At 34.6% G+C, this 27,871-nt stretch overlaps 1 protein-coding gene across 4 annotated transcripts in view; it reads left to right on the forward strand.

Moving 5' to 3' along the window:
* LOC129943129 (cadherin-86C) overlaps positions 1 to 27,871 on the forward strand; it is a 449,574-nt gene that overhangs the window by 388,540 nt on the left and 33,163 nt on the right. For all 4 annotated transcript variants that reach the window (XR_008781168.1, XM_056052378.1, XM_056052377.1 and 1 more), the window contains exons 5-6: positions 11,180 to 11,329; positions 17,304 to 17,418. Coding sequence is in view for 3 of the 4 variants with exons in the window: in XM_056052378.1 (XP_055908353.1) it covers positions 11,180 to 11,329; positions 17,304 to 17,418 (265 nt within the window). In the remaining variant the exon portion in view is untranslated. The remainder of the gene's footprint in view (positions 1 to 11,179; positions 11,330 to 17,303; positions 17,419 to 27,871) is intronic.

Below are 27,871 nucleotides of genomic sequence, written 5' to 3' on the forward strand. Positions count from 1 at the left end.
CAAAACTCGTGGTCGTTATAAACACTCCATGTTTATGTACTTTACTAAAATATTTTGCTACCTCAAATAAAAATTCTTGTGGTCTTAAATTTTATCCAAAATTGTAATGAATCTGAAAACTAAGCATTTCGAAGAAGTAAACACATTGCTAAACCGAGTTATTATATCCTAAACCCCCAAATTTGAGGGTTTAATAAATCGAGGTTCTATATCAAACTGAGATCTAAATCAGAATTCTAACACTTGAGAACTTAATGAAGATTTGAGTAAGAACTCAATCAAGTTCCAACTTATCAATAAACCGAGACTAGAACTTTGTTGAGAAATTGGCCATAAGAATCTAATACGGTTCCAGTTATTTATTACATCTGTTAATGCAACTGAAAGACTTTTCTCAGCAAATTAAATGTTGCATTTTTAATCAATGAGAGTAAATTGGCAACTGCGATATCGAAGGAACAATAGGACTTTTGAATATTTGACATTATACATTTTGCACAAACTGTTATTATTTAAACTTATTAAAATGCATAGTCATCCAAAAAACCGAATTAGTATTCTACTAGATATCTGAGAATTGAAATTCCAAAATACCTAGACTATAGCAGAAATAATGGACAATAGATAAAATGTATAATAGTTTTCTAACTAAAGTTCTTAATTTTTTGGGTAATTTTCTTTAAATTTTAACCTCAATACAAAATACACATCTACCTTCAGCAGAAAATATAGGTACTATGGCAGTCAAAGCCCTTGCTGTCTCAATTAACACTGGAAAGCTCCATTTCGATATCATAAACTCGTTAGACTTATGTATTGACAAAAAGACCATTTAATGACGGATTTGTATTGAAAATATAAGGGACACTAGAACTAGTATTATGCATGGACCTGCATAAAAGTTAGATAGAAGGTTTTTGTAATGGGTAGACTGTTCCATCTGCCGTTGCATTCTGTCAGAAAAATTGTGACACATCTACGGTATCTACGGTTTATTGTTAATTCAATTTTTTAGTTTTAAACTTCATTAACAAACTATAGGGTTTTTCAATAAGGGTGGGTTAATGTAGTAGCGTTTGCTATGTGGAACGTAGCGCCGCCCGTCTTGTTGGTGCAATTTGGGCCACAGAAAATTAGTTATCATCTTTATTGAGCGCTCGCTACTGACGATGACCGCCTCAATAACGTCGTTTTCAGTACGGACCAATTACAGCCCTGGCCCAAAATCCACACAAAACGGTACCTTTTTGACCGCGTGAACCTCGCGTGGTTTGGTGTCGTCCTATATACGAACATTTAGCTTTCTAACACAGTATTCATCCAAAAATGCGCCTTGTCGCTAAAAATTACTTTTTGGTCAAAATTGGTGTCTTCTTCCAAACGATTCGAAGCACAGTCGGTGAACAAACGGCGTTGTCTTTGGACATTAACTGAGCTCCTGAGTCAGTTAGATCTTGTACGGGTGAAGGCCCAAGTTCTGGCAAAATTCGCCAAATTCGTCTACGAAAGGCCGAGCTCGTGAGCACGGCTAGGAATAGACTGCCTCGGGTCTGGCTCTACACTTTTATCAACCACAGCGATGTTTTCGGCCGATTTTGTGTACGGATCTTGGCTAGTTGTTTCCTGAACCAGTCGTTTGAAATTTATTGACCAAACGTTGAAAAGTCGATTGGGAAGGGCCACAACGTCTACCGTAAAATAAGTGCAATTCGCGCAATGTTTGTGCTAACGAACACTCAATTTGATAATAAAGTCCAATCATTTGAACGTGCTGTTCAATCGTGTAACTTGCCATGACGATTTGGCATTAACAAATGAAAAACAAACAAAAGATTTGACAGATGTCACCAACTCAAAATGGCCGCCACGAGGCGCCAATCTAAAAAGGATATATATTAGCGACGAATTTTAACATGCTCATTTATTTAATAACTTAAAGCCCATGGGACTCAATCTTCAGTTAAATTTCTTCATCATTCAAATCAAATGTACTTAAACTATGTGCTTTAAACATTTATTGACTAATGTTATCATGACTAATATGTTTTTTAAGTAAGAATAAACTCACAATCAATTTATCTACGAAAAGAAATCACCACAAAATTCTTTTCTGTTTTACCCATAACTATAATTCTCTTGCTTAACCTTTGCCTCTTATAAAATAAAAAATAAAAAATCAACACATTTTTCTGACCGCCTGTTTCAAGCCACTATCCCAACTGTTCTTGCTCTGTTAACAAAAAATTACAACTAACATTTTCTTACCCCCAATCTGTCCTAAAAATACAAAATAAATAAAAAAAACAATGCCTGTTGTTTCTGTGACTTTCGGGCGATAACCTTCTCAACAATATTGCATTATCGTATCGCTGAAGCTGTGCCGCTGACTCATACGAGTAAACCTCGTTTTTTATTTATTTTTAAAACCTTACCAGTTCATTGTTTACCTCAACATTTATTAATCAGTAGCCCGCCATAGCCACAGCTGTAAGCTCATATCTCTACCCATGATGCATTTGTTTCAATATCGAGCAAAAATACAATAAAAACAAAATTTTAACAATTCTAAAACACAATTTTAAACTTAAAGAGAAATATATACATAAATATAACAGAAAGTCCCAAATTACCGACAGAGCAACCAAAAACAACGACTCAACCAACATTCCAAAACATTAAAAACCCAAAATTACCCTTATTGACCGAACAACCAAACAACCGAACAACTGAACGACTGACCGACCGGACCGGACCGGGCCATTGACCAGACGTAGGCCAACCAAAGTCAGGCCAACCTAAATCGCTGCAAGCAGGGGCACACATTACAAAAATCTAAAACGCTTGTTTTTCCCCAGAACAGAAATCTTATTACATCGCCCGCTGGCTGCCCTGGCCACAGTCAATACATTACAATTTCTGGCCAAAGGGGCTGCTGTTGATGCTAATGCCGCTGCCTGCTGCCTGGTGCTGTAAGCTGTTGCTGCTGCTGCAACAGTGCAACCACTAACCACACTCCAAACGGCAATGGTCAATTCAGATTCAGACCGACCGACAAGCAACGGACGGACGGATAACTGAGACTGCTGCAGTTTGCGCTGCGTTCGAGACTTCTCGCCGATTCCCATGTTAACAAGTTACAACATCGTCGAACACCGCTAACAGGCAAACAGAATTCTGCGCACAGAGAGTGCAGCCGCAGTCGCAGCAACAGCAACAGCAGCAGGCACGAAATACATTTACTTCGCTGATACTTATTCGTCGTCGTTGTTGTTGTTTTTCTCGCTGAACGTTTTTCGCAGTAAAATGCATTTTTCAATTTTGTAACAGCCATTCCACCACCCCGCTCGATTCAACCCAACCACCCACCATTTTCGTTTTATTAGCTCTGGCTGACGAGGCCGCTTCGATGGCAATGCACTGTTCAGTTCCCTGCTATTTAACGTTTAACCAGTCCACTCAGCGTCGTCACTCTTGACGGTGAGAAAGGCAGGCAAGCTGGCGAGCAGTCGTATGGTTGAGGCTGATGAGCTGGCCGGCCAGCCGGTATATGGCGTTGCCGTTGCCACCGACACGTTTACGTATTCGTATTCGTTCATTGTGGCCGGGAGTGCAGCAAGTATGCAACGTTTAGCTGTAATTGCAGCGATGGCCATAATGTTACGTTTTGTACCTTTTGTTTTTGCTCCACACCATCAGAGTGCAAACAGAGAGTAAGTAGAGTACTTCAAGTAAGAAAGATAAAGGTTGTTTTTTTTCAAAGGTGTAGAACTTTGAAGAGGAATGGAACACAGATGGGTTTTTTGAATTGATATCAAATTTGCTGTATTCGAAAGCTAATATTCTGATATGGTATGATTTCTGGCATGAGAATGGATAACTTTTTCCAGTGGTTGTGGCAGTATACTTTTAGTTACAAGTGCTGAGTTTTCGATAACCTAGATTGAGCCTTACGAGTATTACTAAAAGAATTTCGAAGAGAACCATTATTTTCAAAATAAGTGTGCACAATTTGGAAGCGTTTTTAAGGCATTATTCTAATTCTAGTTGTAGTACCAAGGTCTTGTAATACCACTGAAATCTTAAAGCCCTATTCTAAGCTTAATTTGATTCCCTTACGAAACATGGAAGCGTGATTATGTTAATATCACAGAATTCTTGTATCAATACTTGCCCTTTAATTGATATCAATCAATCTTTCTAAGGTCTTAAGAAGGAATGATAATATAGACTCATAAGTCATAGATCTTTAGGGTTGACTTACGAGCATTAACCTGCTTTGGGTGTAAAAACAATTCACTTCCCCAATTCACGGATTGGTGCAAATATATCTGATGCTTTTTGCAATTCAGCTGGTATTATGCCATTTGGACCCGCCGATTCAAATTTTTCGAAGCTATTCAGAGCCAACTTGTTTCTTGTGATCAGACATTGTAAATAGGTTACATTGAACGAGTTTGACTGTTGTAAGTTGCGGTTAGAGAGCTACCAGGTAAATGAGTATCCAGTACCAAGCCAAAGCAATTCTTCCCTTGAACTTGCCCAAGAGCCATCTGCATTTTAAAGACTGCTAAGCATCGCTGGATTAGTTAGCCTGGCCACAGAATTATTATCAGGAATACTACTAAGATTTTCTTGGTGCCATCTTATAACTTCTTAGGGATAATTTGTAAGAATCCCAGTAAGAAGCTAGTCTTGTGGTTTTGACCTTGTGAAATAGTTCCAGAAGTTCCAAAATAAAATAAAAACAGATTACTTGACAGCTGACAAATTGGCCGCCACTTCAAATAGTGTTGCTAACTTAAATGTTTATATCCCTAAAAAAACACCCATTACTTACTGAAGAAATTATTATAAAGTAGGGTAGGTACATCGTTCGTTGCTGTGGTTCTGTACAGTTCCTGAGATGTGATACTCGTGGCTAATTTTGTAAGCACTGCAAAAACTGTTTTCTAAGTTGTCTTAGGGTGTAAATTTAATGATGAAAAGTATACGAATTCTCAAGAAACATAAGTTGGAAGCTAATTTGGTTTAAATTAAAGTTGAGTTGGAAAAGTGCTGTAACTGTTAACGAATCTCCAACAGTGCTGCTAGAGTTCATTCGAAAGATATGTTATTTAAAGAGGTACGATTTACTAACTCACTATTTGACGGCTTAATGTTTATAATTATTAGGTTAGCTATAATTTTGTGGTTAATTTTAGTCTTTTATGTGATAAAATTAAATGTCAACCATGGCTCTTGATGGCGGTATACAACTTAAAAGATGATGAAGCCTAATTGGGACTCAATTTCATTAATTTGTCAAATTAGCTCTCTCTTCATTTTTGAATGATTGCTGGTCTTTAAATATAAGTACACCTTCTCTTTGAAATTTCTTCTAAAAAGAATTTTAACGGTGTCAAATCATAAATGTGTATAATTTAAGTAACCAATTAGGTATTTAATATTGGCATCATAATAAAAGAGTAGTAAAATGCGGTTATTGACCTTTTCTTAAATAATAATGTAATTGACGAAAAGGTGTCAACATTTTGTTGTGATGTGTACGTCCAGTAGTGGAATAAAAAAATAGAATACATTTATTAATTTTTTTCTTCAAATCAGGGGCCTATTTCGCCAAATACTTTTCACTTTGCAAAAAAAAAATAATATCCTGCAAAGTAAAGTGCAAAGTGTTTCACGAAGTTTGCAAAGTGAAAAGACTTCTCACTTTTCAATTTTTTGGAGTTTACTTTAAATATGAAAAGTAAAAGTATTTCACCAATTTAAAGAACAACTTTTCAATTATTCGTATTTTGAAAGGTTGCAAAGTTAATCTTAAATTTTGTTTATTAAGACCAAATATACATTGGCAAATATTTGTAAAACAATATCTATCATCTTAAAGAGAAATTAATCAATGAAAATATTTGACACTTGATGAACTTCTCAGCATTTGCTTGGCTTATTCCGTGCATAGATGCAACACTGTGAAATTGGGCTCCATTCCTAGCTTTAAGTATACACCAAAGTTGGTGCAAGAGACTTAAGCACATTTTTCTTTGGCAATTGAATTGTATTTTATTTATAATTTTAGTCAAAACAAATTAAACTCTCTTATGTCGAAAAATGGTTTAATATATCGAAGTTAATTCTTAGTTTCACTTCTCTCTAATCACTATTTTTAAGTTATTCATTTTATTTACAACAGCTTTTCAAAAGAAACATTTTTTGCTATAAATTGTCAATTTTCGTTGAGAGCTGTCTGCGATGTCGATGGTGGAATGCATCGAAAAAAAACTTTACAAAATAAGACATTTTTGAAATGGAGATGAACAAACGCTCTAACTCTTAAATTCAAAATTAATATTCTTTGTAAATCCGGCAAAATTAAAAAAAAATTGTTACTTCTTCATTTTAAAACGGTTCCTATATATTTTTACTAGTTTTCGACAACTTTTCAAAACAAACTCTTATTTGGAAATACAAATTTCTCTTTGCATATTACAGAAAAGATTTTCAGTAATCCCAAAAATAATTTGCAAAGTTTTTTTTGTTTGTTGAAACACTAAGCACAAATACTTTCCAAAATAACAAAACTCTGCACTTTGCAACTTTGAGCTTGGTCAAAAATATTTTGCAGAGAAGAACATTTGCAAATTTGTGTCTGGCGAAACGTACTTTGCAAAATAAAAGTCCAAAGTTGCAAAGTGAAAAGTGTTTGGTAAAACAGGACCCTAATGTTAATAGTTAATTTTATTATTTAAATATATTTCAATATTTTTTTAACTTGTGAAAATAAGAATAAGTTTAAAAAAGATTTAGTTCTTTTTTTTAAAATACTGCAAAAATATGCTTGAACAATTTGTAACAAGTTTCTTACAACAACTCATTTAGAAGTTACACAATATTTCTTTAATCGATGTCTCTATGAGATGCAGTTTTGAGTTTATTTATTGATTCACTAGAGTTATTTAATTTCGGAAATATTGTATCAAAAAAATAAAATAGGTGAAGCATCAGTCCGTTGAGAACTAGGGCCTAGTGAATTACAACTCTCAACCATTCCTGTGTGTCAGAAATGTTGCCAGGAATAGAGGTGACCTAGGTGACGAATCCGAACGGATTGGAGAATTTGTCCATTCCTTGCAAGAGGCAGCACCCGCTCAGGCGGGGTTTGAACCCAAGACCTCTGGCATTACAGGCACTTGCCATCACGCTACGGTTACTACATTTATCAACGCAAGTAAAATTTTTACATTTTTAAAGAAAATTGTTTAATTAATCCACTTACTGGACATGGTCTGATGTTCTTGCTCTTAAAGTTGGATTGTTGCGGTGCTTTAAATAGTTTTTTTTTTTCGATATGTATATAAAGATCAGAAAATAGTTGAATCATTGTCCAATATTCATAATGCAGGGGTTATTTCTAAGGTTGTTACTTACGAACAATAAATCAGCATTTTGACTAATCATCTGAACAAAATCATGTTCAGAATTCGTCATTACTGAGTCAAATTAAGGATAACACCGTGTTACAGTGGTAGTAATCAAGTTTGTTTGGTTTTTGATAATAAAGGTAAAATGCTTCTTTGAAATTTGAAGTTGGCTTAGGGGCCTAGTGACTTACAACCCTATTCTTTGTGCGAGTAACGTTGTTAAGGATTGGAGAGGACCTATAGGTAGTTGAGAGCTTGAAGTTCAAAGTGGAATCTGAACGGCTAATTTGAGAAAGCACTTTTTATGACAAGAATTAGTATTGAACAATTTTTCAATTCCTCGGAAAAGGCAGTACCCGTGAAAATAACCTTAAATGGCATAACAGTCCTTCGCACCAACCATCACGCCACGGGTACTATAGGTGATATGTTTTAATCAAATCAATTACCATATTTGAAAATCAGGCGAAAATTGTGAAAACTGCTATCTATCATTTTCTATACTTTGTACTTTAGAGTGACTACGAAATACCGTGTTTATCATGTAAATCATGAGACTATAGATCAGAATAATTTTTTTTTTTTTTTTATAATAAACACACACTCAAGGGGATATTACTACCCTTATTATGCAGATGCACAGTGTGAGCACTAGGAAGAGGAGAGAGGGTTTAAAAGGAGATGTCGGTGCACATTGGTTTTGAATTCCTGAATATTGCAATGACTAGGAAAGACAGAAAAATAAAACTTTTTAAGTTCAAACATTTTAAGAAGATAGAGTGAGACCCCATTTACCTCAAATCAAAAATCAAATGGGGTGGCGCAACAGTACGTTGTCAACCAGGGCCTAGTGACTTACAACACTCCACCATTCCTGTGTGCGAGCACTGTTGTCAAGAATGGAAGGGACCTACAATTTTAGGCCAAAACCCGTGAAAATTATTTTTTTTAAATTAAGGTGGCACAGGCAGGGATTGAACCCAAGACCCCTTGCATGACAGTCCAACGCACTAACCATCATGCCACGGGTACTGCTCCCCATTTACCTACCACTGTGTTGTCGCGTCACTAAAATTTGAAAATGCATCTTTTCGATTACCGTATCTATTTTTCGCTACTGAATATACATGGAAAATAAAACCATCAACATTTCCTAATAAATAAAATTGTTTGAATATTTCAACAATTTTAAAAATAATGCTTCAATAACACTCTTAAGAAACCACTACCGGTTATTTTATTATTTCCATTACCAAGGATTCTTTCAGTCTGACTTAATTTATATTTAATGTCTGCAGCTTTTGATCAAATAAAAGTTCGAAAAGCTATTTTTTCGTTGAAAATATCTTTTACCACTTTCTTAAATAAAACTAAATTGTTTAAGCTTTTGGCGTTCAATAAAGCCTCATTGGATTTTTGTATTATAATATTGTAAGGGTCGTTTTTGAGATTATTAATAATTTTTAGGAAGCAATTAATTTGTGTATAAGTTTGAAAAAAAAAAACACTTTAGTGGTTTGGACTGTGTTCCAATTTCTGAGACTTACAAATATAAAACGTATACATTTTAGAACTGATTTTTTCGAATCCCCGTAATGGTAACACTTCTGCTATAAAGTATCTTTATACGTAATAAGTTATAAGCAGGTTACTACTATATAGTAGTACCCGTGGCATGATAGTTAGTACATTGGACTTTCATACCAGAGGTCTTGGGTTCGATCCCTGCCTATGCCATCTAAAGTCTTTTCGCGGGTACTGCCTCTTGCGAGGAATTGACAAATTCTCCAAGAGTAACTCTTGTCATGAAAAAGTGCTTTCTCAAATTAGCCGTTCGGATTCGGCATTTAAACTGTAGGTCCCTCCATTCCATTCCTGACAACATTACTCGCACACAGGAATGGTTGAGAGTTGTAAGTCACTAGGCCCTGGTTCTCAACGGGCTATTGCGCCACACAATTCAATTCAGGTTAAATACTAGAACATCTACATCTTCTCAGAAGTGGAAATAAATACTTTCTATTGGTAATGATTTAGCAGTCCAGAGTAGAATTTTGTTATAAAACCCAAATAAAATGTAGTTTATTTTAAGTTGACAGTTGTTGTGCAGTGCATTTGTTAGCATAACTTGTACTCACTAAAAGTTACAAATAAATGAAAAGACAAGGCTTAGTTGTTATTAATTGCTTCCAGAAATTTCAAATAAACCCTTTGTACCCCAATGAGTCATTTCGCACAAATAGATATGGTTTTCGTCATAAAACCTTTAGGTTCATACCAAAAAAGTATTAATTTTGTGGTTCTACAGCGAAACCATATGGAAACATAGGTTTAAAGGACTGATATTTTTTTTAGATGATTTTTTTTACTTTATTTTACAATTAAACAATTTTTTTTAAGTTGTTTTACTCCGAAAATTCAAATCTGCCAAAAATGTTTCTTAAAGAATTTTGAAAGATTTTAAAAAGGTCTTTAAATATATTTGTTTGTAGGTGAAATTTTTTTAAATGTATTGGAGATTTAAATGAAATACACCTACTGAAATAATCAGCTTTATCATACCACTTTATGAGGTGAAAAACAACCCTGATAAGCAAGTGTTATCTTTTGATTAATATTTTCATCTTATAAAGTGATAAATATTAAAGCTTCAACTCATTTCTAGGTGTTCAAACCCAGCATCAAAATAGTAGGGTTCCACCATGCCTTCCACTACACAGGCAAACAGGAAAACCCAGTAGGTCACTAGGCCTTGCCAATTTTATTTAAAAGCCTCTGAATGTAATATTTTGAATTCAACAACACTTTTTTTCTTGGCTTATTTTATTTCATTATTATATACCTAAGTTACTGAAGTTGTATAGAAAAGCTCCTCATTTTAATTTCCATTTCTTTGGTTACAGTAAATTATGATCTAATTAACAGATAGGTACCTACTGCGGTCCGTCCGTTATATCGTTAAAAGATAACGTTTCAAGTATCAGTCAGTTGAACCAGCAGTCAACAAGAATTAAGGCAATCTTAACCATAACTTTCCGGCTCCTATCAGCCCACATTAAGAGGCATGAGTAAATATTTGCACTCATAAATTTCCAGTGTTCCGTTTTAATTTTCCTATAGGTTGAGTTTTATTTTTATTTTGTATCCATGAGATGGATAAGTGTGTACAAGTATTTATTAAAATCATTTGATGTTGTGTTAAATCTAAGGCACCTTTTCGATCTTTCCATAGCCGCAAGATTCAAGAAGGTATATGTATTTCCAATTAATTTATTCATGCATTTCAGACTTCCATCAAACGGTCCAAATCAGTTCTAATCAAAAAGATTGTTATGAGCGTCTGATAAAGTACGAGTATATACTTATAGATACTCTCGCACATAACTTAAATGCTCAACAGAGCATAATGATATTTATTTTAATTACGGTCAGAAACATTTAATTAGACAGGATATGCCGATGCGTTCTCGTCCTCGTCCTCATCCAGTCCATGCTCTGAGGCGGAGGCTGATGATGACGACGACGACGACGCATCATGTCTCATGCGTGCATGAATATTCAACTCCTCGTTAAACACAAAATTCTCATTCCACCTCTGAGATTCTATTGATTAGGAGGCTTTACATATACAAAAGACACACACTGTATAACTATCTACCTTACCTCTAGCAAAGGTGTAGGTATATGCAGGTTCTGTGATTTTTATTTATTTTATAACTAATTCTTTTTTTTTAAATATTTATTTTCTTATTTGTTTACAGGATGCCTATGCTGAGTCGGGGCAAGATAGCAGAAACATTGCTGGACTTGAAGTTGTTGTGATTGTACAAGACGTTCAAGATCAACCACCTGTTTTTACAATGGCTCCACCTGTTACAAAATTACCACCTGGTATACTTCCTGGTGACAAGGTAATGTATTTTTATGCACACGAAGTACCAATAGGTAAACTATACTATACAGTATACTCACAGTACCGCTTAGCGCCTGTGCTTTGCTGTGCATAAGGGACATAAATTTGTATCAAAAGAACATAAACAAATAGCTGTACCTATACCATCCAACCGCTACTGTTATGATGGGTAAAGCGGGTATACAGAAATCTGAACCAAATGAGAGGGAAAATGTAATTATAATAAAAAAGAAATGAAGAAGCATGGGAGAAATTTTATTAATTGGACTTTGTGGTCTGGTTCGATCGGGAATAGAGGGTTTGAAAGGAGTATGGGTATAAACGAGATTTTGTGTGAAGGTTATTTCTTCCTGTTCTGCCAAGGTTGATGCGGATTTTATTTAAATAACTTGTTGGTTGGATATAATAACTTGGGATTTTAATTAACTTATGAAAATTCATGATATTTTACGAAACAGAGTTGTAATGTAAATTTAGCAAATCAACATTTACTGATCGAAAAGTTCATAAGTTACCGTAAAGTGGTTGCGCACATTTAGATTTTTGCTTTCTGTTTTTTTTATTACTTCATGCTAACTCGATTTTATTTAATTTTCATTTAATTAGTTGTGAATATTTTATTTAAATTTTCCGTTTTTATTTACTTAATAATTGTAATTAGCCAATCATTGGTTAGTAATATTAATTTAGAGTTTGTGTAGCAATGTATTTTTATTGCATGTTTTTTAAGTGTACTTAAAACACTATTAGGAAAACTGGCAACAAACTTGTTACATTTAGTGAATTATTGTTTATAAGTTTCTCATTATTTAACCATAAATTAGTTGGGGGGAAAAATGCATTATGTCATTTTATGTTTTCTTTGTTTTTGTCTTTATTGCTTCGTTTCTGCACAAACACTCTTTCAAGAACAAGTTTAAATTCGTTACATTGAATTGTTAGCTGTTAAGTATTTTGAGGATAATTTAAATACAATTAAAGTTAAAAATAAAATGTTGGTATTTTAACAGTTTGAAACAGCGGTAAATTCAACTCAAACAGAAATGAATATAACCAACAAGATATTTTGAGAAGAGGTTTTCCTTACCAAGCATTAGGATCAAAAATGTAAGTTTCAATAATCACAAAGCCAACCCAACTGAGAAGAACCGGAATAAGTTCAAACAAGCTAGAAAGACCTGTTATTAAATTTTTGCATGACCAGAAATTATGGCACAAAATACTACAATGTCCAATGGTAGTAAACATTTCTGGTCATTTATCAAAAATGTGCGTAACACTACGTCTTCATCGGTATCGATGTTGCCAGTGAGTGACATGACTCCGCCTGTACTTGAAAGTATAAACGATTCTATGGGACGAATCTTCTTTCGCACTCGTTCAGTTACTAGAGAACCTAAAAATCTGATATTCACAAATCCGATGGCCCGGATGGTATCGCCGCTATTGTTCTGAAAGGTGTTCTTCAACGCTGGCAAAACCACTGCGTAGGCTTTTCCATCTGTCCTATTGTACAGGTCTCTATCCGAGAGGATGGAAAACTACATTTATCCAGACTGTCCCTAAAAAAGGCGAACCTTCCTTACCATCTAACTATTGTGCAATTGCACTTATATCTCTTCTTTTCAAGGTCATAGAAACGCTGATTAATTATCAGCTTAAGAAATATCTTGAAGAATGGAAGCTTCTTAAAGACTTCAAAGACATTTAATAGAGCTTTGCACCAAGCTCTCTTATCGAAAATGCGTGTATTTGGTATTGATGAATCCCTTCTTCGTTGGGTTAGAAATTACTTTTCGGACTGTTCAAATCAACTAGTATTGGACCTGTTCAAATCTGATATCTACAAAATAAACGCTGGTGTTTTTGTTCTTCGGATGTGGACTATCAACGGCAACGGATCTTGACGGATCAAAAATCGTTTAGGATTTAATGCTTCGAAAACTCAATACTGCCTAATGTCACCAAAGCGTAAAGCTTACTCAATGCCACTATCCATGGGTGTTACTTGCATCGAGGAGATTGAACAAATAAAACAAAGAACTTGTTGTGGAGTAATTACATGTTTGACAATGCCAAAAATGCTGCTTGTTTAGGTTTTCTCTGTCGATGCAAGAGCTTTTTACCCCTTCTGATCTAGTTATAATTTATAAAGCCCTATATTCGTCCGAAACTCGATTACAATTCCCGTAACTGGGCAGGTGCTCCTATAACCCACATAAAGCTCTTGAACAGAATTAAAAAGAGAGCTTTAAAAATTATAGGTGACCGTTGTCTAACTGAAACTTTTGCTTTTCTCGAGCAAGTTTCGTCGTAAAGTAACATGTCTCTCATTATTTTATAGCTTCTTAAATAAGCAATCTCAAACAATTCAACCGTAATTCCCGTTCTTTTAGGAATACCTATCAGTTTACCCTTGACTTCAATTTTGTAATGTAAAGTACAGAGATTCTTTTTTAAGTCGCACTACACTAATGTGGAATGTCTTACCAGGCTCAATATTTCCCAACGATTACAATGTGCAGGCATTCAAAACCAATGTGCATCGGTATCTCTTTTTAAATCCTATCCTCCCTTCCCTTACTAATTACTCGCATTGTGTATAATCATTATAAGGGCATTCATATCCCCTTGTGTGAGTGTACAATACAAAAAAAAAACAAAAAAAAAACAGGGCCTCCAATAGGTCTTTTATAAACATTTTCAAGACTTCAAGTGCGAAGTGTAAAATAGTCCAAAATTGTTTGTCTGGAAAATTTGTGAAGGCGGTAAATGGCGTAATCTCCGGAAAATTGCGGAACTAACTTTGTTGCTACTTAATCCATAAATAATTTCGCTCAACTTTTTTCACTTAAGTGATATCTTCTTTTAAGATAACAGCACCTCACACATTATTCGAGTCAATTTGCAAAAAGCAACTGGCCCCCTAAGTCTTTGGTAAAAGAATTTACAGTTCCTTCTAGGCAGAATGCGGTAAAAAGAATTAATAACAACACAAATTCAAAGGACTCATTCGGTTTTCCCTCTACTACCAACATTTAAGAGTAGCAAAAGAAGTAAGATTTTTAATAATTCCCAGGCTTTTATATAAAACCTATTGGCTGTCACTGAAACTTGGTTCAACGCCACTCTCTTAGACATGATCAAGAGTTCTTAATTTGCAGGAAAGATCGTCGCGTGAATAAAGCGAATTGAGGAAGTGGTGTAGTCTTAATAGCTATTAGAATTAATTTTCGTACGACTTCCATAACATTTCCTTTTAACCTGACAATTTAAATTATTTGCGTTCAAATATCGCAAAACAGTCAAAAGATTTATTTGTTTTAAATTTCTACATTCCTCCAAAAAGCCCAACCGTTACTACTGACGCCTTTGCTAAACTCTATCTTGCTCTTAACCATACCATGGACATCGATGGTTTGAAAAGCAATTATTCTTCTTTTAGGTGACTTTAACCTCTCATCAGAAAACAAGTCCTACTTAGAAGCATCATTGAGTTCGTCATAACAAGAGCTTTTAAGATACAAGTCAAATGGGCCAATGTTGTTTTGTATAAAGAACACCAAAAATTGATATTTTGGAATTTAATGGGGTCTCAATATTCTCAAAAGAAGTTTTCTCACTACAAGAAAGACATACCCGATAAACCAGAAATGACCTTCATCGCATTAACGCCATAGCCATATTAATTCCTTAAACCGTTAAAGTGCTATGCTTAAAAACTGGATGACTGAAATAAGACCGCTTAAAATAAGGCCAACTTTCAAAAATTGGCCTCATTTTACTTTTACAAAGTGCAATAAGTTCATTTTTTAGGAGTAGCCAAAATGGTTTTATTTCATTTCGAACAGTTAGCCCTGCACATATTTGCACTTTACACTTTCTTTTTTCTGTCTTTTAGTTTTGTAAGTTTGGTATTATTCTACTTTTTTTTCGCGACTCCATAAAACTCACTTGATATTAGTTCAAAATATTGTAATCATTGATGACAAAATATCTTTGATATTTCTCAAAATATCTACAATCATATTGTTAAAAATATCTACTATGCAGAATCAGATAAACCTTATGGATAGGATCGTGCCGTAAAATAAAACCAAGTGAAATAAGGATAAATTTTAAGAATTGGCCATATTTTACTTTTATAAAATAAAGCCAATTTCCAACAGTTGGTCTAATTACCCTTAAAGTGTCAAAATGGTTTTATTTCTACTTTTAACAGTATTGTCTGTCATAACCGGAAAGAAACTTTAATAAATAAATTGAGTGGCGCAGTTCGTTCGTTGAGAACTAGAACAACAGTCCGTCTAGAATTAGGCCCTAGTGACTTACAACTCTCAACCATTCCTGTGTGCGAGTACTGTTGTCAGGGACGGAAGGGGCCTACCTTTTAAGCCGAATCCGAACGGAAAGCAATTTTCATGACAAGAATTACTCTTGGAGAATTTGTCAATTTATCGAAGAGGCAGTACCCGTGAAAAAACTTTAGATAGCATATAGGGCAATTTTAAAAAGTTAGTCTTATTTCACTATATTGGACTCAAGCCAGGCATTCCATAGATAATCAATTCCGTAAAAAGAAAACAGTTGATCTAGAATAAAAATACAATCTTTTATAGACATTTCTTGGTGAAATAAAGGAGCCTTTTTAAATGATGAGCAAATACTTGCTCTTCTTTTTCGCTGTTACAGTGACGTATACTTATAGAATAACCCTATAAAAATGGAGCTTTTCATCGCTAATAGGGTCACGAAGTCCTTGACTCATATAGAGAAGCTGATAAACGTTTAGATTTTGTTGCTTTCGATAAGCTTCATATTTATTAGACCAAGCAGTCAATAACCCATTTCAGTTTTTCTTTAAGATGACCATCAGGATAACTTTTTAATCAACTTCCATCATACTCTCATTTAGCTTCAAAATTTTCAAAAAATAATTACTCCACTATCCGAAGTGAACCTTAAGTCACATCGTAATATGCGTTCCTTCTCATATCTTAAAGAAAAAAAAAACAAGCTTATACTCGCATAGTTGTAGTTTATACTCATTTTTATAGAGTGCATTTTGCCTAAAGGCTCTCGTTTTACTATCTGATTTTCTTCGACATTTATTGAGCTCCAGTATAGTATAGCTCTTGAAAAACTCTTCTAGTCCAGGTTATAAGTATGTTCCGTGTATAATTTTTAGCCAAGAAAGAAACTTCGCGACATCGTCATATGATAAGAAGACGTTGCGCGTTCTTCTCTCAATGGCAACATACATCCATGCTAGAGATAACCTTTTGGCATTAAATTTATGTGAATATGGTGCGGTAAAAAAAACATCCATGAAGCATTGATATCTATGAAGTACTATCAAGTATCCCCCATTTGTGGAGTCCGCTATTAACACACGAGTACGAGTATATGTGATGGCAAGGCCTGAAAATGACTGCAATGGCGGGCGGAAATGTTTGTTGTCAGTGATGGCAGGGCAGTGCTGTAAAGTATAGTGCTTAAGGTGGAGTGAGATAGTTTCATCAGAGCATAGACAAATGTGCTTAGGTATTACTTAAGTATGGTGTATCCCTGGATGCCTGGAAGGAAAGGATTGCTGTTAGAAGAACCTTTTAATGAGTTTCTTTCATAAAACAAACAAAACTTTTAGTAAAATATCTTTGGGACACATCACATGTGAGATGTGTTCTTTTTTCGTTTGCTGTACTACCTCAAGTATGTGCTAATTAATCGATGCAACGCGGAGAGCCTTGAACAAAGAAATAAACAAAACTAAAATCTTACCTCAAGGATTGAAGTTTTAAAATTGTTAACTTTATTCTTTTTTCTATTTTTTCTTCTTTTCTATGTGATTTCATCAAAACTTGGAAAATGCAACAACACTCTTGTATGCAACGCATTTTGTGCTGCACAATTGAACCTCTATACCGCTCAACATATCTGACTTTGGTCTTTACGTACTAACATACCTACAGATACTTCAAGTTCATGCTGAAGATGGCGATAAAGGTAATCCTCGTGAGGTCAGATACGGTCTAGTCTCCGAAGGGAATCCATTTACCTCGTTCTTCGATATCAACGATACCAGTGGTAAGTTTTTTTTTGTTTTATTTTTTTTTCTACTTTTCCAACTATAGGTTTAAGGATTGTGTTTAAACTTATATATATGCAACCTCATGTTTGTAGAATTTGTTTAATAATAATTAAGAGCGCACCCTATAGCATCCAGCTAACCTTTGGAGGCTTTAAAAAGCTATACATGTAGGAACCTTAAGTCCAAGTTTCTTCGACTTTGTTGTTGTTGTGACTTTTATGAAGCCCGTCTTGTGATGCCTTTGGAATGTGTACCTTCATACAAATATCGATGTCGGAGAAGAGATGCTTTGGGTAGAATAAAAATATTCACTGAATTGCATTAGAGGAGTTTTATTGATTTTTGGTTTTATGTCTTCTTGTCAGAGTCAGACAGACCTTTCTTAAAGCCTTAAGGATATAGGGACAGCGAAAAAGACTTAAACTTATATTGAGAAATAATATGTACAAGTATATTGCAGTTATATAAATTTTTATGATTAGTCTACCTACATTATTAAACCGATATGAATTTTTATCGCCCTATGCGCCAGATCAAAAAATAATAAAAATACAGCGAATGGCATTTTTAGGTTATAATTTAACCACCCCAAAATATAACAAAACAAATTCTGATGTAGCATAAGTTTTATAGTTATGATGCATAATTATGATGTAAAATTATAAAATTAGTATTTAAACATGGGAATTTAGTATTTTGAAAGTAAATAAAGTTGTTCGGCTTTTGGATTCGTAAATTATTTTTCTTTGTACATTTTGACTGTGTCGTAAAATTTGAAGAATGGTATCGAAGTTTTCAATTTTTATTTTTTGTAGTTTTTGTTGGTAAATTTTGAAAAATAATTGCATTTAAATGAAAAGAAAGTGAAGGTACGGAAAGTATCATGAAGACAATAGTAACAAGTTATTTTGAGAATAAAAATTACACTTTTTAATACATAAAATATTAGTTTTCTGCAAATTAGATTTGTTGATACTTTTCTTTTAGGAGGCTTTTAAATTCAAATTTTATTCATTAACATTTAGTTCTGGTTTAATATTTGAATAGGTTTTGACGTTTTTTATTTCATTCCATAAATTATGTATATATTTTTATGTTGTAAATTATCCATCAAAGTAAACAGGTAGAACACATTAAACACATTGTATATAAGTATTAGTCAACCTTCTAATGGTTTTGTTTTAAAGACGTATTGCTTCGAAGTTGATCTTTTTGACAGTTGTCACTTGATTTATTCTCAGTTTAATTTGCAATACCAAAACTCATAGGCTAACTTCTGAACAGGGTTTTCAAATCGTTCAAATTTATTACCGACATTAATGGTAATGCGTGACGCGTCCATTTACCGGAGGAAACTTTTGGTGGATGCATTATCACTTTGACTTGGTATTCAAGATCGTAAAGTCGCCTACATTTTTTATGACAAACTTCCACATTTACTTATGTATGTTCTCGATAGCTTTAAGAATTCAATTTTAAAGGTTTGTATTCTTTGCAAGGCACTTGCATTGACCTTACCTTAAGTTTAAGTTTGTGATCAAATCTTTGAGCAATAACAAGGTCAGAAAACCTTACATGCAAAAGTTGTTGTGAATTTTAATAATTACAATTTTATATTGAAATGTTTCCACACGACGTATTCGTTTTTACAGAAACGTGGCGTAATTCAAGCTTTTCCGACACAGAACATTTAATCAAGAGTTCGAAGTTTACAGAATCGATCGTCATATTGGTAATGCAAAGGATTTAGGTGGAGGTATTCTCATAGCGGTAATAAATAAATACTCCCCTTCCTCTGTATCTTTTCCATTTAAATTATCAATTGAGCTAGTATGTGTAAATTTAATGGTACAGAGACAGACTAAGACTATTTTCATTTTAAACGTCTAAATTCCTTCAAAATATTTGCTTGCCATTAAACTATCTTTTACTTTTGTCCAGCTCTGACAGCAATATTTTACTTCTAGGTGATTTTAACCTACCACACATTGACTGGATTCCATCCGAAGACGAATCCTACCTTGAAGCCTTCTTCTTCTTCACAATTGGAACTATCTCTTCTTGATAAAGTCCTTCTTACTGACTTACAGCAAACAAGCTGTATCAAAAACTCAAAAAATCGAATTCTCGATTTAGTCCTTTCTTCTGACGGTATTAGTACCCTTTGTTCTAGAATCTCGATCAGGAATTGCTAATATTGATAAATATCACTCCCCTTTTGACATTTTTTTTACTTAAGTAATCATCTTACTAAACACAGTAAATTCTTTGATTTCTTATGTATTTTTCAGAAGAGCTAATTTCCAGCAGTTGTCTGAAGATTTAACCATTTCTCGAATTGCTGATACATTAGCATTTTCTCATCATTAGATCATTAATTATTGTTCTGCAAAAAATAATGTTATGTAATGTAATGTTAAAAGGATAAAAACCATAGAACTAATTTGTTAACTCTAAGAACTTTAAAATATGATTCAGTTAACCAACGACACTATTAGATTTTGAACACATTGCAACATCATCCGGACTGTCCCCGATTTTTGAAATTTAATTTCTCAAAAGTATTTTAAACATTAAAGGATTATACGAATATTCAAGATAATTGTTAATTTTGCTTCTTTTCTTTTTTAGTTTAAGGCCAATTTTTCACTAACTTAGAGCAGAAAAGTGCGATAGAATTTTACTGATAATTTTGTCTTAGCATGTCCTAGAAGAAACTTAAAATAGACTTTTTAATGCCAAAAACTTTCCTGGAAATATAACCTTCGGATTTCTTGTAAAAAAGGACAATCTGCAATACAAAGATACTTTCAAGTTATTTTCTGTTGCGTAGGTTACAGGTTTGATAAAAATCTATCCTGCGAGGTATAAAATTCAAATTTAATAACTCAACCCTTGCTTTAATCATCTTAGATAAGGAGTTACTATTGAAATAATCTCTAATAGGCATTTGATGGTTAAGGCTTTTGTAGAACAGCCTTTAGTCTAATGATGATGCTCTACTTAAGTGCTGGTCATGCATTTTGTCGACCACTTCAGTTATGATTATTGAAAATATGTCCTGTTGATCTCGAAATTTGGTTCTATTCCCTGAATCATAAGTTCTCAATGATCTTAAAGCGATTGATCTTTAAAGACTGTTTTCTTCACTTTTATCAGATTATCTAAATGCGCTTATCAGATGGATGTATTCGGCAATAATTAGACCAATAGTAACCTAGGGTAATTTGGTCTTGCCTTGCGGCAATAAAAGCGATTACTGCAACTGAGGTAAAATCAAAGCTTGTTTCATGCTGCCGCGAAGAGCTTTAGGTTCTTGGAGCACAGCACAACATTAGACTCTTCTGGGTCCCAGGCCACAGCGATATACTAGGCAACAAGAAAGCCGATGAATTAGCAAGATTAGGGTCAATGCTTGACGTAAGCCAAGCTCAGTTAGTTAGCACTCCTACCTGTTATTTTAAACAGGAAATTCAAAAAGAATAACTATCCGATGAAAGGTGGAACGTGCTTGATACCTGCGGCACTACAAGAAAGATCTGGGCCTGTCACTGGACATAATATGTAAGGTTATCATATATCAAAAAAAAGATGAGAATCAGTTCAGATGATCTATGCAGAGGATGCGGTGACGAGGAGGTGCATGAAGACACTCTGCACTTTCTGTGTCGCTGTCTCGCACTCTCCCATCAAAGGAAGAAACTGCTTGGCAACTATTTTTTCGGGGATTTATTCTTTTTGATATATTTTCTAGCAATACTAATTACGTATAGCAAAAATATAAGCTGTGCTTGAAAACCAGCTTTGAATTTGCTGAGCTTTTTGTTGTTTTCAATCCAAATTTTACATCTTATAGAAAGAATACAAGCAGATTCTAACTCGGGTTAAAAGTTTATCATCTTAATAATAGGTTTAACACCACCATCTTGGGTAGGCTGAACTTTTGTAACTAGTAAATCCTGAAGAAGATGAAATGAACTTGTAATGGAAGCATATATCAGTTTTTGGCAACATTTTGAAAGCAAGAAGTAATAAATATTATTTTTGTAATGTTTGATAGCTCGCTGGAGCTATTGATAGCCTACAATTTTACCCATTTGGTGGAAGCTCTGCGTTCCCCTTCCCCTCTGTAACCATTATTTTAAGTTTTGGTCCTCTTTATTCTGTTGTCGTTGGTGCTGGTTGATTCTAATTGCAGTTCGTGGTTAGTTCTTCAATCCTTACTCATGGTTTTGCCTACGGGAAAGATATTATTCTTCTTCTTTTTTTCGAGCTTGTGTACAAGTATATACAAAGAAGCAGAAATCTTTCCAGGAAGAGACCTCTAACACTTCTTACTCGATCTTCTTGGCAACAGAAAAATGAACCTACAATACAATGTTTGTTCTTTGCATCACTTAAAGGTCGTGCGGTTATTTGTTGGTCCATTAAGTGAGTAGGGAGGAGATACATATACAAATGGCTTCACCCAACCCTGTTTTTTTCATCATATAAAAACACTTTTATAGTTCCTATAGGTATAACCTATAGGGTATAATAGGTTGTAATGTAAATGGCGCACGGTGTGAGATGGTTTTCATTCCCATGACTTCCTCTACATTGCCGACTGTTAAAACCTTAACAAAACAAAAGAAACAAACAAACCAATTCACACTGCAAATAGGTAAGATGCAAAAAGAAGCCTTCAAAACGGGGTTTCTTATAACAAGGCTGAGGTAGGTATATATGTACATAGCTGCAAAGTTGCATTCGGATGTGTTGACAATGGCCATCAGAAGACAGAGCCTTGAAGCCAAAAATAAGGATACACGAGTGGATTACGAGTGTTAGAGTTGGAGCTACTTCTTGGCTTAACTCATTAGCCGGGTGGGGGTTTCTTTTTGGTAGTGGCATTGTTCTTTAGTGTTTCTTGGCTTTGGCCTTTTAAGGAAAGAGTCTAAAAAGAAACTTTCTATCCTCCTATAACAAAATAGTACACAACACACTAAGGTACCTTATACTGTCCCACTTCACATCGGTGATCACCGACCGAGCGTCGGGATCGGGATAGGTACTGTTATTGCAACTTTTAGATTCCCTTTGTGCATTTTGACGAGCCAGTCACAGCGACTTCATGCTCCACGCCGCTGCCGCCTCCAGCGCACCCGGCCGGCCGTTCGAGGTGTTGGGATTCAATTTGGGCATCATCATCATCTGTGGTGGAAAACGATAGAATCTTGATATGCCATTTGAATAGAAGCCAAAGATTACCATATAAAGGAAAACAAAATATAAAAAGGGTTTAAAGTACAGTTATGAGTTTGTGGAAATAGGGAACATTATTTCTTTTTTCCATCACAGGTTGAATTTGAACTTCGAGATCTATTGTTCGTTCGTTTGATATTGAAAATGCGGTGACGGTTGATTGACGTTTAATTTGATGCACTGCATAATGCTTTAGATATGAATGTGGTGTAAAGAAGGTTTAGAAGGTTCCATTAAAGGTTCATTCCGGTAATGATTGAGGTCAATTTTGTGCCTAGAATATTCCTCGACGACTGACACAACGCGACGTTTAAAAATAAGAATAGAATAGAAAAAGAACAGATGATCGTGAGTGAGGGATGTAAATGTGATGACTTGACAATTATTATTATTTGAAATATAATGGATAATAAGGAACGTTTTTGAAATGATGGTATTGAACAAAAAACATTTAAATTCAGTGAGAAAGTTCAAAAGATTCATCAAAAATGATCAAACGTAAAAAGGAAGGTAAATCAAATGAAAGAACGTATTACATCAAGCTTTAAAGAGCTATTTTGTTTACAAGAAAAGATTTTCATGCTCAATAAGTTAGCCGACAAAGTAGCCTGTCTTTCATAAAAAATGACACACACAATTTTAAATTTAGTCACTGTAAGAATTCTGAAAATGCTCTATCTATAACTCTTAAGATCAATACTGACAAAAGCCTTCATAATTCCATCTATAGAGTAGAGGTTAACTGATCTGTTATAGACACTGATTTTGTAAAAGCTATAGGAAAGTTTTTCAACAGAAAAACACATACAATTCAGAAAAATGCATGAAGTCTTTATTTAAATCGATAGCAGGGTCCATAGAATTTAATGTTTGAAGATTATTTCATGCAAACGTTGGCCTTGACTGCGCCTCAAAAGGTCCATGCGGTATCTCACGAATAAATGCTTCAATGTTGTCTTCAAATACGGGCTTGTCTGTATAGACATGAGCTTTAACATAGATCCATAAACAAATCTAAGGGCGGTAATCGAACGATCTAGGGGGACAATTGACCGGTCCCGAACATGAAATAAAATGTTTATCGAACTCGTCTCTCAATAAGTCCATTGTTGCGCGTGCTGTGGGGCATGTGGCACTATCTTTTTGAAACCACATGCAGTACCCGTGGCATGATGGTAAGTGCATTGGACTGTCATGCCAGATGCCTTGGGTTCGATCCCTGCCTATGCCATCTTAAGTCTTTTCACGGGTACTGCGAGGAATTGACAAATTCTCCAAGAGTAACTCTTGCCATGAAAAAGTGCTTTCTCAAATTAGCCGTTCGAATTCGGCATATAAACTGTAGGTCCCCTCCATTCCTGACAATATTACTCGCACACAGGATTGGTTGAGAGTTGTCAGTCATTAGGCTCTAGTTCTCAACGGACTGTTGCGCCACCCAATTTTTTTTTTGTTTTATCATCTTACGGTAGCGCTTACCTTTCACAGTTACGTTACGTTAGCATCATCTTTAAAGAAGTACGGTCCAGATGCCACCAGTCCATAAAACGCACTACACAGAGACTTTTCCTTGATGCATTTGTAACTCTTGCAATGCTTTTGACTGATATTTACTCCAAAATGCACAATTCTGCTTATTTATTGAGACAAAATTGAGCTTCGTCGCTCGCTGCAAAAAGCGCGCAAAATACTTTCAGTGCATCCACGTCCTCCTTCGGACATCTGCCACTCCTGGCACCATTGGTCCTCACTTTTCGCTATAAGTCTTCCACTTCGATAAGCACTTTGTGGATTTTATTTGAAGGGCAGGTTTTACTACCTCGAATCTGAACGTCCAGTAGTTCTAAATTTGACCTGTGCCAGTATTTCTGGTTTGATAGAGTTTCTAGTGGCATAGGAAGCAATTTATAAAAACCTGCTATTTTCTCCAGACCTTCCAGGTTTCACCAGAGTACAATAGCATATTATTTGACGTTGTTTGAATGAAGATCAAAAGTATATGACAGATTACCCAAAGCAGCATGGTGCGTTCTATACCCTTTTTCAAGTCCTGTGTCTCAGGAATTACTATGTCTTTGATATCACGGTTACGTTTGGTAACCGCATAGTTTCACGTTACGGACCTTTGAAATGGCCTTCAAGATCGTGTGGCTTAACGCCAATTGACTATTTTCTCTGAGGACAACGTTAAGCCCGAAATGATTGAACAATAAGAGAACAATACTCCCCGTGTTATTGGCGATATACAGGAACAGCCACAAATTTTGGAAAAGTCATACAAGTTGGAGTTTCAGCCTTGGCTGTCATATTTAAATTTAAAAATTATCTTTCAAATATAACTTCGTGTCAATTTAAAAAATTGCCTTTGTTTTATTCCATTTCCTAAAAAGCCCTTTATAAATGGTTTCCGCAGAGGCTTACCAGGTTATACAGTTTTAGCTGCATATGTTTTTTTTTCAATTAGTTTCTTATACGGACAAAAGATTCAAAATAGGTTAAGTCATTTAAACAACAAATATAATGTAAAAAATTGAATATACTCGTACCTCCATTGAATCATAAAACCACTGAATTGAAATGCCATTTCCAGTTTGATAAATGTTTCTTCCGAAAAAAATACTCAAATCTTATGAAGAGACCACCCTTATTGTGACTTTCTAGTTTTTCCGATTCGGGTTCTGGCTCTTCATCATCAAAGTGTAGTCTTGATGATGTCTTTACCCAAGTTTCTACCTTCCTTTAGTTCTTTTAAGGCTTCATTATTATGCATCATCCATAACTTACAATGCAAAGTCATCTTCAATACTCGTATATTGATATATTGATTCATTGACTTGAAGACGTCTATAAACTACTTGAAAATTTAATAAAGGTTAAAGATTTCTATATACCTTGGCAGAGGAAGCCAAAAGCCTTACAAAAAAAGTTAGAAGCGATTGCCCGCTTGCGCACAAATTCCAAGCTTGTTCTTGTATAGTTAAATGTTCTATGTTACCTACTCGCATGCAACCGTTTAATAACATGATAGTGTTCCCTCGACTTACAAATTGTCCATACAAGCACACAAAACGGAACCTCTACTCTCGCAGGATAATTTACCAACCGAAAGAACATTTTCAAGAAACAAAAATAAAAACTAAGCTAAGCTATAGAAACGACTAAAATGAACAAATCACTGCCAACAAATTTATGTATGTTCAAGGTATGTTGCAACATCGTTGAAGTTCTTTTTCTTCCTAGATACTGAAGACGTTACGTAGATAGCTTAGGTATAGGTACTATGGGTACCTATAAAGAGCCTTTTTTGTTGGATCTTTTGTCTTTGCATATGGTTAATACCTTTAGCTAACTGCATTGCAATGAGAATAAGTACGGGAACGTACATACGACCTATGTTGGTAAGGTACATCAAGTTCCTCATGGAATCATCAACTTCATCGCTAGAAGCTCTCAAAAACCAACAAAAAACGATATAGCCTTGGAGGTAGAGAAAAACCGTTTCTGGTTCTTCTTTTTGTTTTTGTCCACGACAGTTTTTTCGTAGTTGTTTTTCAGATTTGTTTTTTTTTTTCTTAAGTCCAACGACAACAACAACAATATTGAGTTAAACGGAGTGCTTGTTAGTTCGACACTGTACTTTAGAAACCATAAGAAAAACCTTTTTTTCTTGGTATCCAAACCAAACCACTCTCCTTACACTGGAGATGGAGTTGAGTCTATATTGCTAAAGCAAAAAGCCATTAACCAAACGTTGTTGTAACAAGGAAGTATGCTTTGAGTGGTAGTACCTGGAATTTATGGAAGCAAATGCATTCAAAAGGGAACTTGGCCAAAGCATAGTATAGCAGAGGTCTGAAAAAGGTATCTTATAAGATACTTTTGCTTCTACTATACACGAAGAGACCGTATGGGGATAAGACACAAAAAAGAAGAAAAAATATCCCAAGTCGTGTTGTTAGCATAAAGCCCCTATTAGCATATTGGCTTGATCAAAACCTTGATGACGACCGAAAGTCTAAAAGTTGGAGGGTGGTGGCTGACAGCAGCCAAACATACTAAATACACACACGTACTGCACAGTGGGACCTCGGTTTGACAATAGTCGAAAATTTAGCTATCTATTAAGACTTTCTAAAGTTAATCTATATTTTGTCAAAAACAACAAATTTTTTTTTTTAATTTTAGTACTAAGACAAAATGTTCATAGGAATTTAATTCATTTGCTATTTTAAATAATCTTGAAAGCTTAAAAATATTAAAGTATTAAACAAACTTTTCTTTTTATTTAATAATCCAGTTATAGAGGTTATGAACCACTGGACAGTCAATTCCATTCACTTTATATCATTCTCCAAAATTTCCTAGGCTCCCTATTTTTAGTTTTCATTATTTTACGATGAATTTTGGTAGAATTGTCAGATTTGGCGATTTGCTTGACGTTCATTGCTCGGCTTAGCTCTTGTTCGACTGCGACAAAACTAGGAATTCGTCGGGCTAAAGCAGCAATATCCTCAGCTGTTCTTCAGCGATGCTCATAATTTCAATTCTTGTATCAATAGTTTTAATTTTCATTAGCTTATTGATAGATATACAACGGCTTAAATAAAAAGTGTTCAACATTTTAGCATATTTTTAATAATGGCGTAGTTTTTGCTTGCCAAAAGTAAAAATACAATTGCCGAAAGTAGAAATATGATAGATTTAAATGTGACAACTAAATCCTATTATTTTGCATTATTTGTCTTTTATCAAAAGCAACGTAGTCAAAGCACGAATTTAACTCGTTTCGACAATCATTCAGAATACCTGCAAAATCTTCGAAATCATTGAAGATTTTCTTGTCATTAATACGATACTCAATCCATTAAATTGAGACTTGAAATTCATTAAGGCTAAGTATTCTAAGGATATATCGTACCACTTTTCGATGTTTTATGAAAGTTTAAAATGTTCAAGATACCTTTTTCTTGGTGAGAGAAGATCATAAGCTATCGTATCAAAAACTAAATGTTGTAATATTCGTCTTGGCCCGACAATTAAAACTTATTCACACTAGTACTAAAATTAGTACAACTTGATAACGATAAAATAAGCTAAGTATTAAAAAGCAAAGTATCAAATCTCAACTTTTAACACCCCGACTAGATTTTTATACTTTTATACCAATAAGAGTACAACAGTTGTTATGTTTTGTAGCAGGGAGTA

This window comes from Eupeodes corollae, chromosome 1 (assembly GCF_945859685.1).
Source record: "Eupeodes corollae chromosome 1, idEupCoro1.1, whole genome shotgun sequence".
NCBI lineage: Eukaryota > Metazoa > Arthropoda > Insecta > Diptera > Syrphidae > Eupeodes > Eupeodes corollae.